The sequence below is a fragment of the Syngnathoides biaculeatus genome, chromosome 20 (genome assembly GCF_019802595.1).
Source record: "Syngnathoides biaculeatus isolate LvHL_M chromosome 20, ASM1980259v1, whole genome shotgun sequence".
In the NCBI taxonomy this organism is placed as follows: Eukaryota; Metazoa; Chordata; class Actinopteri; order Syngnathiformes; family Syngnathidae; genus Syngnathoides; species Syngnathoides biaculeatus.
The window spans coordinates 3074824-3086995 of NC_084659.1; the positions used below are offsets into that span (position 1 = coordinate 3074824).

At 45.2% G+C, this 12172-nt stretch overlaps 2 protein-coding genes across 13 annotated transcripts in view; one reads left to right on the forward strand and one right to left on the reverse strand.

Annotated features, from left to right (window-relative positions):
- The window catches only part of LOC133493623 (uncharacterized), a 30585-nt gene that overhangs the window by 4755 nt on the left and 13658 nt on the right, over positions 1-12172 (reverse strand). The window contains exon 1 of one of the 5 annotated variants that reach the window (XR_009793064.1): positions 5003-5171. The exons of 2 other annotated variants lie outside the window; for them this stretch is intronic. The gene's annotated coding sequence lies outside the window, so the exon portion shown is untranslated. Of the gene's footprint in view, positions 1-1242; positions 1769-5002; positions 5172-5205; positions 5742-12172 lie in introns of those variants that run through there. 2 more of the 5 variants (XR_009793063.1, XM_061807191.1) reach the window with 2 other exon arrangements.
- LOC133493621 (gastrula zinc finger protein XlCGF57.1-like) overlaps positions 1763-12172 on the forward strand; it is a 51170-nt gene continuing 40760 nt past the window's right edge. For 2 of the 8 annotated variants that reach the window (XM_061807185.1, XM_061807186.1), the window contains exon 1: positions 2694-2972. Coding sequence is in view for 2 of the 8 variants with exons in the window: in XM_061807188.1 (XP_061663172.1) it covers positions 2500-2628 (129 nt within the window). In the remaining 6 variants the exon portion in view is untranslated. Of the gene's footprint in view, positions 2629-2693; positions 2973-5370; positions 5442-12172 lie in introns of those variants that run through there. The other 6 variants (XM_061807182.1, XM_061807180.1, XM_061807181.1 and 3 more) reach the window with 5 other exon arrangements.

Below are 12172 nucleotides of genomic sequence, written 5' to 3' on the forward strand. Positions count from 1 at the left end.
CAAAGTTCCTTTCCTGGATGCCATACTTACCCATCACTTCTTCATCGCCCCTGTTTCCTTTTCCAATATGTCCATTACAATCTGCACCAATCACAACTCTCTCGCTGTCTGGGATGCTCAGAATTACTTCATCTAGTTCCTTCCAGAATTTCTCTTTCAACTCTAGGTCACATCCTACTTGTGGGGCATAGCCGCTGACCACATTATACATAACACCCTCAATTTCAAATTTTAGTCTCATCACTTGATCTGATACTCTTTTCACCTCCAAGACATTCTGAGCCAGCTCTTCCTTTAAAATAACCCGTACTCCATTTCTCTTCCCATCTACTCCGTGGTAGAATAATTTAAACCCCACTCCTAAACTTCTAGCCTTACTAACTTTCCACCTGCTCTCTTGGATGCACAGAATATCAACCTTTCTCCTAATCATCATGTCAACCAACTCCTGAGCTTTTCCTGTCACAGTCCCAACATTCAAACTCCCTACACTCAGTTGTAGGCTCTGTGCATTCCTCTTTTTCTTCTGACGACTGATCCGGTTTCCTCCTCTTCTTTGTCTTCAACCCACAGTAGCTGAATTTCCACTGATGCCCTGCAGGTTAGCAGTGCCGGGGGTGGGCATTGTTAACCTGGGCCACGACCGATCCGGTATGGGATTCTTTCGATGAACGCTCTTATTTGTTTGGCACAGTTTTTACGCCGGATGCCCTTCCTGACAAAACCCTCTGCATTTATCCGGGCTTGGGACCAGCCTACAGATTGCACTGGTTTGTGGCCCCATAGGGCTGCATTAATAACCTTCTTACAATGAGACAAATTAAAGTATTCCTCGCTGCTATTTTTAATGCTGTTGGTATATTTGGAAAGAGTTCTATCCATTTTTAAAAGGCATCTATAATGACCAAACCAGACTCATTTGGATAGTTTTTAAAACGGATATTGTGGTGCAGGATATTGTGGTGCAGAGAACTATCCTCTACATTGGCTCAAATTACTTTGTGGATTATATCTTGGACATGTCAAACTTGTCCTACAATTTTTTTTTAGAATAAAAATTGAAGCCATAAACTGTATAATGTCGATATATAGACTCATTGTCACGAACGAGGCTCGAGGGTAGACCCAAATGCACGACTCCAGAGGCAAGCAGGTAGTGTACAGAAAACCTTTATACTGTCCGTGGTCAATGATCAGCGAGTCAGTCAGGAAAAGCAGCAGTATCAGAAGAGGCAGGCTTACTAGGATGGTCAGGGAACAGGCGAGGGTCAGTACATGGAAGGTCAGGGAGTGTATGAACGAGGCATGAGAATCAACGATCTGGCAGAGGACTAGTTGTCCCCCGTGTCCTATAAGTACCGGATGTAATCAGCCGGAACAGGGTGCAGGTGTGTACTAATTGGCTGGCCACGCCTAGCCTGGGCAGGATGCCAGGATCATGACACATATCCCTCCTATTGAGATATGTGACAAAATCATAGCTCAAAATGACCACATATTTTTAGGAAAAGCTTTTTGTTTAGTCATACATATATGTCTTGTTGTTATGTTGCAGATATCTTGTTAATGTATCTTTTATATAATTTTGTGGCTGTCAATTATAGCAATTTGAGGTTTTTTTTCTATGCGGCTTCCTTTAGTATTCTATCAGTGAAAGCATTTGCCAATGAAATCATATATTTGTTTGATGTATGTGCGAGGCATTTGCATACAGTAACAGTTTTTTGGCAGTGGTATTGTATTTAGTAAATCAACAAAAAATTTTGCATGTGTTACTTTGGCTGCGGATGAAATCATCTCCCTATTTTTTTTTTTTTTGGAGTACTGCGCAAAAACTTGTACTGTTACAAATGCATATTGGCTGTCTTATCATGCATTTTCTTAGATGAGCCATTTGCAAATAACATTTATCTTCTTTCTAAAGGGTGATTTATCACGCCACTTCAGGTTTTGGCTCATATTTCTGCTCAATTTCTACAATCATATGGGCATAAGACACACTTTAGGATCTAGCTCTACAATGACCAAAATCATTTTAATCATACCAACATGTTACATAAATCCATCCATCCATTTTTTTTGTCCTGAAACTGTCAGGAGGCAAGGTACGCCCTAAAAACAGTCGCACTCACAATCAGACCTAAGGGAAATCTCATGTCCAAATAATGGTGCATGTTTTTAGAATGCGGGAAGAAACAGGACTACCCGAAGGGCAAACAAAAAAACCCATGCGGGCACAGGGAGAGCATGCAAAATCCTCACAGGTGGTGCCAGGATTGAACTGTGAAGCCAACGTTTTACCCGTCACAAAAATAATATAGAAAAATGATATAAATGTAGAACTACCAATGTCTGCCATTAAAAGGGAAGACAGGTACGTGTTCTCCGGATTGGAGGATGGATGTTATTGTTCCCAAAGCAAAAAAAAAAAAAAAAACTCGATCTTAATATTCCAAAACGTCACAGAATGTCGAAAGCTCGCAACTGCAGCTAGAAAGGATGCTGAGCCACGACCGACCCGTTGAAGGACAGTCTGGATTAGTCCGAAGTGGTGGTCTCGTGGTTAGGGTTCCTGTCCCGGCCAGGCTTGAGCCTGTCTGGTCAGTGCTGTTCAACATTATTAATCCTGTGAGTTGACTCAGTTTTGTTCTTTATGCAGCCCGAGTGGGGAGTTTGTCACTTTAAATAGTGCTGCGATAAAGGATCATGGGTAATGCAGCTCCTTTCACTTCTCTCTTTGGGGGAGGAGAGACCCTCATCCTTCAGAAAATGTTCCTGAATTTGGACCAAATGTGAATCATCGACATCGGAGACCCCTTGAAGTGCTTTAGTGGACTAAAACCTCATTCGTGCTGTCTTCGTGTCCGGTTAGAGTCCTCTCGTCCACGTTGCATTCTAGCGGTCTAGCTTATAGCTTAGTTTATGTTGCTAACAAAGGTAGACGTTTGTGATCAACACTTCGCTTGATTGAGGTAAAGTGTTATTCTTTCCGCCACCAAATTAGAAATGATGTCTAAAAAAGTAATGAAATATGTTTCGGGGGGGGAAACGAATAAAACACAAAACACCAACCTGCTATTCAATCAGCGTAATTTGTCTCTAATTCTGAAATAACATCATGTAACAATTGAACTGAATCGCTATGTATGTGAGTGCGAATGCTTCGTTTCCATGTGCCCTGCGATTGGCTGGCAACCAGTTCGTGGTGTACCCCTTGTGTGGATACGTGGCTCATAAAATGGTTATGACTTTCATCTAGATTCTGAATACTTAAAAAAATGTATATAATGTTTCAGTCTTCATCTTTTAATTGTTTTACATTCCGTTTATTACTTGACAACAATGAACGAACATGCGTTTCATTTCGTTGTTCTGCTTTCACGAGCGTAGCCATGTTGAGGCACTAACACTAGTAACAGTAACGCCCCTCCCCTCGCATTCTCTCAAGACGTCGCTTATTTTGTGTGGTCTTGACATTAATTCACGTGTTTATTTCCATAAACGTTGTTAACTAAACAACCCTGCTCCAAAACAACCGGTATTCACTCGGAAACAGGAAATGCAAGTTAACCGTACGGACCATGAACGAAAGCGCATGTTCAGAACTGCTTCACGTTAAGCGAGCGCATTTACGTCGAAAGTCATCAACATCATGAGCCATGTTTAAGGAAATTCAGTTACACAAGGCAGGGGGCTCTTTGCGTCAGTAGCGAGGCTGTGTGATGGCGTAAAAAAAATAAATAAATAAAATTAGACTATCATCTATCTTGTCGCGTGATTCATGTGTGACAAATACGTAGAGCAAACCGACCTCCTATTTACGGCAGTCCCCGTGGTGCGTGCCCCCCCCTCCCTGCCACAACAATACATAATGATTACCTACAGGACTGTTTGTTACAACGTATCGCTAGCTTGTTGCCACTAACGCCAATTATGTTGAAGTAAACTTTCACCATTTTCAAAACATTGCGAGTTTAGACCGGTCGTTTATGTTTATTCCTTGACAGGCCAATCAATTTAACTTTTCTTCAGATAAAGTTTGTCAGATCAAGAATTTTTATTGATGAAAATTTTTAAATACCATTTTACATTATGTTCTACTAATATCAGTTGAAATTGGAAATGATCATTTCTGCGTTTGAAGTTTGTTTTCTATTTTAGTTTTTTTTTGTTTTGTTTTTAATTTACAGTTATGTTATATTAATCCAGTAAGTTATTTTAAGGCCATCCTTAATCACACCCGCAACTTTATCTGCGAGCATGACTGACCACACCCGTACATATTTCAAATGTGAGTGACTGTGTGTGTGTATATATATAATGTGGGGGAAAAGGACAATTTTAGTTGTTTTTACTGAATAGTTCACTCAATTCATATGAGAGTGACGGAGTGTGTGTGTGTGTGTGTGTGTGTGTATATATATATATATATATATATATATATAAAATGTGGGGGAAAAGGACAATTTTAGTTGTGTTTTTACTGAATAGTTCACTCAATTCATTTGTCTTGAGATAAGATAGCTTATTTTAATGACAAATGTGATTTTGTGCCATCCAGTGATAGGTGGATGAGGGGCAAAAAAACCTGGGCTTGGCCCTTGGGGTACTTCTGTCCAATTTTTTTGGGTCAGGACTTGGAAATTTTACTTTCAATTTTTGTCTGAATTTTGTTAACAGATATAGCCAGAATGTACCGCAGCCATCCATTTTTATAAAAAAAAAAAATCCTTGTGGCATGCCCCCGGACCCCCCTTGTGCTCGCATTTGTATTTTCAGGAATTTTCACAAAAGTCCCCTTTCATCTCTAACGTACGGAAGTTAGGCCGAAAGCGCATGTTCAGAGCTGCTACACGTACTGCATGTGCATTTACGTCAAAAGTAAACATCATGAGCCATGTCAAAGGAAATTCAATTCCACGAGTAGTTCTCATTGCATCGATCACGAGGCGGTGTGACTGCGCGCCCCCCCCCCCAAAAAAAACAAACAAAACTCATCTACCTCGTCACTTGTTTCAGGTGGGGCCAATACGTCGAGCACATTCACATAAAGGCGCGTTCTAGCAAGCTGGCCTCCTGTTTACGGCAGATCCGTGATGCGTGACAATAAAACTCAAAAACTTAAACAAATATTGTTCATTAGTGTGTGTGTGTGTGTGTGTGTGTGTGTGTGTGTGGTGTGTGTGTGTGTGTGTGTGTTGTGTGTGTGTGTGTGTGAGCTTGGTTGAAAGTGAATCCTTCTAAAGTGCTTTGGCTATTGTGTTGGTGAAGATAAAGCGTGCAGTAACTGCAGTCCATTGACCATTTGTAACATGCTTGACATACTTAGTTTTGTTAAAGTTGATTAATTGTGCTTCTTGTTACCGTTAGGTTCACCAGGTGGATATTTTATGAAAACCATGACATAAGGAGGAAGACACTCATTACCAGTTTGCTTGCATGTAAGGAGAACGGAGAAGGACTGCACCCAACAATTCTCAACTACGTTCTGAAGCAGTTCTCCCCGACTCCTTTCTTTTTATTTGCATTCACAATTACATCCCCGGGGAGGGAGGGCAGAAGCATTGTTTCCTTGATTTACTACGTGTTATGCAAGTAGGTGGAAAATGCTGAGCAAGGCCTTTTGGAATGTTCAGTGTGGCATAAGTTTTTTCGGGTCAGCTTCAGATGCCTTCCATCAGACTGGCTCCATGTGGTCTTCCACAGCCGGCTGCTTTCTCTTTTGAGTGCAGATCTGTTTCCTGTTGAATAGCTAAGTTTTATAGCAAAGTATTTCTTTTTTTTGCAGCAAATCATGCACAGCAAATGTATGATAACTTGATTTGCAACCATTCCAACATTACCAAAGGAAGAAACTCATTTTCCTTTACATTCCAATTGCTCACCTCTAGACAGTAATACAAATTGTGTATACACAACAATCAATATTATCGAACAAAAATGTTAGACATTGTTTTCGTCTTATGATAAGGGCAGAAAGCCTCTTTCCACTAGTTAGCCATTTTGTTTTGTTTTTTTTTCTAGAAGGTATTTCCCTCCCAGTGGCATTTAGCATTTTTTTAAATGGCAGTGATCTTCCAAAAATGTAATTACAAGGCTTTATTCCTGCCGTGGCCCAGACTTGCACCAATTTTGCAACGGCAACGATGCAAAGTACAAACCACTCTACAATCACAGGACTGACCCATTTAGGGACTATAGAGATTAATAACTGGTGGTCTACTGCAGTGTTTTGCCCATACTGTCCATCATGTTTGGTGTATGGCATATCATCCAATTTCACGTCATTGGTGAAAATGAATCTGCAGCAAATGTGCAGACGCCGACTCTGCGTCCTATCCAATGATGGGCAGATTAAGCATGTCATATGCTTCTCTATTAGTAGGTGGCAAGAGGTAGTTAAAGGTCAAGTGTCATCAAACGGATAATTTTCTGTATATTATTAATGAAAAACCCACAGCCAATATGGTCCCATGTGTTTTTTCACCACAAAACATGATTTTGACGTATACAGCTTTTTGTAACTCCCGCCATGAAAATCCTCTCAGGGATTTGTTTTCGAGAAGAAGCAGGAAGTGACATAAAGGACAGCGGCGCCCCCTTGTGGACTCGTTTATTTCCATTAGTTTTACCTCCGGGAAGGTAGCTCGTTGTTCCTTCGTGTTAGCCAAAATGCCGGCTCATTGCATTGCTGGACATTGCTTGAACACTCGGGAGAATGGAATTACCCTTCATAAGTTTGAAAGAGACCCTGTTCGTTGTGAAAATTGATTGCACGGGTGTAGAGGACGAGAGCTTCGTGGGTTCCAAATAACAGGCAGGTGTGTATACAGCTGAAAAAAAAATAGTTTGGGGTGGACCACGTAATCGGTCTCTCTCATAACGTAGCAAAAGATCCGCGTATGAAATGTGTTGATGTACGCATACAGCTAATAAAAAAAAAATAGTTTGGGGCGGACCACGTAATCGGTCTCTCTCATAACGTAACAAAAGATCCGCGTATAAAACGTGTCGATGTGCGTGTCGCCAAGCCAACAATGTCTCGATAGTGTTCATCGTGTACTGTGGCGACTTTGAACATACCCCTAAAAGCAACATAGCTCGGCTCCACCTCCTCCTTATATGCCACCATATGTATATGCCATGTCGCTGAAACTCAGCCACGCCTGCTGAGGCGCCGCGTTCGGCGGTCACAGCTTTTGCGAAGGCTGCGCGTTGGGCTTTGCGACGGGGGCGGCTCTGAAGAACCCAGCCGAGAATGCGTTACTCAGTTGCGTGTGCGCATAAAGCGCCCCGGCTCAACCGCGAGCACCCCCCTAAAGCAGCACCGCTCGGCTCTGTCATAAGCCACACCGGCCGGCTGCGATGAGTCGTGATGGCTCATCTCCGCCATGGGAGTGGATCGGACGGGATGGGGTTTGGCCGTGATCGGATATCATGTGAATATGGCTCGAAACACGAGTGTAATATTACCCTGAGGGCTCGAAACAATAGTGTAATATTACCCCGGTAACTTCACTTGGTTGTGTGGTGTTGTCCTTTTCGAAAAGAGCTTCGGTGTCAGAAGGGGCGTCGGAAAAATCCTAATATCTCTGTTGTTCAGCTTCGATAGTAGCAGGGACTGCGTGTTTTCAACGGCGGAAGTGATGATGACGTCAAGGACAGATGACGCGACTAATATGGCGACCACTTGGATGTCGTGGGACACTCAATTGCGCAACTTTGTGTATGGATGACGCACTCCGCTCACTTTTTTTTTCGTATAGACATTGAAGTGAATACTGTTATATTTATTTTTCATTACAATATCTATTTTAGAATGTTTATAGGGAGGGCAGTCCCACTCTAAAGATCAAGTGTCATCCCTATAGACATTCTAAAATAGAATACTAACATTATTCACTTCAACGTACACACGAAAAAATAAAAATCAACAGTGAGCGTGTCATCCATGCGCAAAGTTGCAGAAGTCCCATTCGACATCCAAGTTGTCGCCATCTTGGCTACATCTTCTGTCCGTGACGAAGCTGTGTTGACAATCCAGAATCCACAAGGCCAGCTCGGCCTTGTCGACAAGGCTGGTGGCGATCTACAAGGCCCCCGGAGGCCGGCCGTCACCGGCTGCTGCATGGAAGCCTTCCGATGCGCACATCGACACATTTAGCACCCCTGGATTACGGATTACGTACCCCCCCACCCCTCAACTATTATTATTTTTTTTTTAGCCGCTGTATACACACCTACCTGTCATTTGGAACCCACAAAACTCTCGTCCTTTTTTCATGGCGTCTTTTGGAAAAGTATGAAGAGCGAATCCATCCTCTGGAGTGTTCGAGCAATATCCAGCAATACAACGAGTCGGCATTTTGGCTAACACGAAGGAACAATGAGTTACCCTCCAGCAGGTAAAACTAGTATAAACAGACGAGACCACTTGAGTGTGCTACTGTCCTGTACGTTACTTCCTGCTTCTTCTTGAAAACAAATCCCTCGAGAGTATTTTCATGATGGGAGTTACAAAAAATCATACATGTCAAAATCATGTTTTGTGGTGAAAATATGGATGGCTCCATACCGGCTGCTGTTTTTTCATTAATAACATACTAAGAATCATGCATTTCATGACAGTGGCTTTAATTACTTTGATTCGTGATGCATCAGGTGGTGGTGACAGTGGCATTGTTGCTAGTGAAGCAATACGGTGACAGTGATATAGAAGATTTTGAAAAGGAGAGATGCTAACTCAGAATTGGACTCAGATGAATGCCCAAGTATGAGTGGCGGTTAAAAGAAAAAGACAGTTAACTTGTGGAAAGTCTCTGGGGTGAGGCAATATACTAAAAGCGATCTTTCATTTGGGTTTACTCTCACCTGGAATCCAACGATTATGACTCTGTTGTGCTTGGTGTGTGGTGAAAAGCTATCCAACAGTCCAAGTAGGGGCAAAGGGCATCTCCAAATGAAACACCCTTGACTTCAGAACAATAATGCAATGTATTTTGTGCGGCTTCATGCACACGAAGAACAGGCAACGTTGATGAGAAAAAACACAGAGATAAAGGCGAAAGCTCTTAAAGCTAATTATCAGGTTGATGAACTTGTAGCCAAATTAAAAAAAGTCACACACTGTGACAGACACATTAATACTTACCATTTGTAAAGCTATTGCAAAAGACATGTTTGGACCTAAAGCGGCTAGAGAAAAAACCAAAGTCCCTCTTTGGTTCAACACTATTTCCAGACGTATTGGTGACGTGTCATGCTCCTGGGATCCTCCCCAGGCTGGGTGTGGTCAGCCAATTAGTCGACACACACCTGCACCCTGTTTCAGCTGATTACACCCAGTACTTATAGGACACGGGGGACAACTAGTCCTCCGCCAGATCGTTGATTCCTATGCCTCGTTTCCACACTCCCATATACCTGACCTACCGTGCACCGACCCTCGCCTGTTCCCTGACCATCCTAGTAAGCCTGCCACTTCTGATACTCCTGCTTTTCCTGACTGATCATTGACCACGGACCGAATAAAGGCTTTCTGTACTCTACCTGCTTGGCTCTGGAGTCGTGCATTTGGGTCTGCCCTCGAGCCCCAGTTGTGACAGAACGATCTGGCCAAAACATGGACCCAGCCGACTCTGAGGCCATCCGCGGTTCGCTGCAAGTCCAGGGCAGACGCCTGGTAGAGCAGGAGGCTGCTCTCCAGGTTACGAATCAATGTCTCCATGAGATCTGTGCCCGGCTGGAGCCGTGGCTGGCATCCCAAGCTAGCACGGCTGCTACGCCGACGATGGTCATTCCGCCTGTCGCGTCGAGTCCACCCGTTTCACCTGTTACGGAGCCCTCCCGTGCTGGCATAACTCCGCTTGGAATGTTTCTCAGCCGACTCAGGCAACGTCAAGCCCTTCCTTGCGCAGTGCGACCTCCATTTCGAACTGCAGCCGTCCGCTTTCCCCACGGACCGCTCCCGGATCGCCTTCATCATTTCCCACATGACTGGGAGGATGGAGGCGTGGGTCACTGCAGAGTGGAGTCGCAACTCTGAGATCTGCCGTTCATGGACGACGTTTGTCTGCGCGCTCATCCAAGAATTCCAGTACACGGCTCCGGAACGCAAGGCGGTGGCCTCTCTCATGACAATTCGCCAAGGCCGTTGCCGCGTGTCAGACTACGCGATCGAATTCCGGATCCGGGCCGCCGAGAGCAGGTGGAACGAGGAGGCTCTCCATGACTCCTTCTACCAGGGACTTTCCCCACAGATCAGTGGTCTCCTCATTGCCGTGGATCTTCCGCTTTCGCTGGATGCCCTCATCGCACTACCCCTCAAGGTGGATCAGCGCTTGGCCGTGCAAGGGCAGATGGATGGCATGACTGAGGAGGAGACGGGGAGGCTCAGCCCGGTCGCTTCCCGGCCGCGCACGCTGCTTTCTACGTCGGAACCCATGCAAGTTGAGGAGCTCGGCAGCTCAGCGGAGGAGCGCTTACGCCGGCGACGAGAAGGGCGTTGTTTCTACTGCGGTCGTCTTGGACACTTAATCGACCACTGCCCAGTTCGGCCAAAGCGCTCCGACCTTAAGATCTCTTCGCCGGTGAGTGTGCCGCCGGTTCAGACGCTAACCTTATTAATCCCCGTGTGGTCGAAGCGTTGCGTGCAGCAAACTTCCCCACACAGCATCTTCGTATTGCTTACGCCGCCAACGGCAAGTTCCTCTGCCGGGTTACACACCGCACAGAAACCTTACGTATGGACTTTCCGGACATACACACAGAGTGCATGAGTTTCCACGTTTTTAACTCTAGCAGCTCAGCGGAGGAGCGCTTACACCGCGACACGAAAGGCGTTGTTTCTACTGTAGTCGTCTTGGACACTGACCTTAGGATCTCTAGGCCGGTGAGTGTGTGGTATACTGTCGCTGAGTCAGGGCGGTCGCTTTTACACCTCACCGAAGGAATGGACTCTCACTCATGCCTAGTGACCACGTTCATTGACTTCAGACACTAACCCAATAAATCCCCGTGTGGTCGAAGCGTTGCGTGTGGCGACCTTCCCCACACAGCTTACGCCGCCAACGGCAAGTTCCTCTGCCGGGTTACACACTGCACACAAACCTTACATATGGACTTTCCGGACACATTAACACATTAGTTTCCACGTTTTTAACTCTAGCAGCAGTGATATAATACTGGGGAGCCCGTGGCTCAAGAGACATAACCCCCACATTGACTGGGTCACGGGTCGGATAATGGCATGGGGTGAGGACTGTCACAAGCAGTGTCTCGCTGCTGAGGACGGAGGGATTCAAGTTGCTGAACTGAGTACCACCTCCGAATTAGCCACAGTGCCCTCTTGTTACCATGATTTAAAGGAGTTTTTTTCTGAGTCCAAGGCAAAATCTCTGCCGCCGCATCAGCCTTATGACTGTGCTATCGAACTCCTCCCGGGTACCTCACCTCCCAGTGGGAAACTGTTTTCTTTGACAGGACCGGAGCACCAGGCAATGAGGGAGTACGTTGAGAAGTCCCTGGCAACCGGACTCATTTGCCCGTCGTCTTCACCAGCCGGTGCAGGTTTTTTTTTTCCTTAATAAGAAGGATTCCACTTTGCGACCCTGCATCGACTACCGAGGATTGAATGACATCATGGTCAATAACAGGTACCCCTTGGCCTTAATCGTGCGGATCCGGGAGGGCGACGAATGGAAGACGGTTTTCAACACTCCTACGGGGCATTACGAGTATCTCGTGATGCCCTTCGGCCTGACCAACGCCCCAGCCGTCTTCCAAAACTTCATTAATAACGTGCTTCGGGAGGTCCTGAATAAAACTGTATTTTGTATATCTTGATGAACATCTTGTCTTTTCAGCAGACCTGACCTCTCACATCCAACAGGTCAGAGAGGTGCTCCGGCGTCTGTTGCAGCACCAGCTGTTCGTAAATATGGACATGTGTGAGTTCCACCGAGGATCCGTGTCCTTCCTGGGTTTTGTCCTGGCAGACGGGGAGATGCGTATGGACCCCGGGAAGGTCGACGCCAGCAGGAAGGACGTACAGAGGTTCTTGGGATTCGCTAATTTCTACAGGAAGTTCATAACCAACTTCAGCTCCATGGCCGCTCCTCTGCACGCGCTCACCTTGCCACACAATGTCTTTGAGTGGTCCAGGACCTGCCAG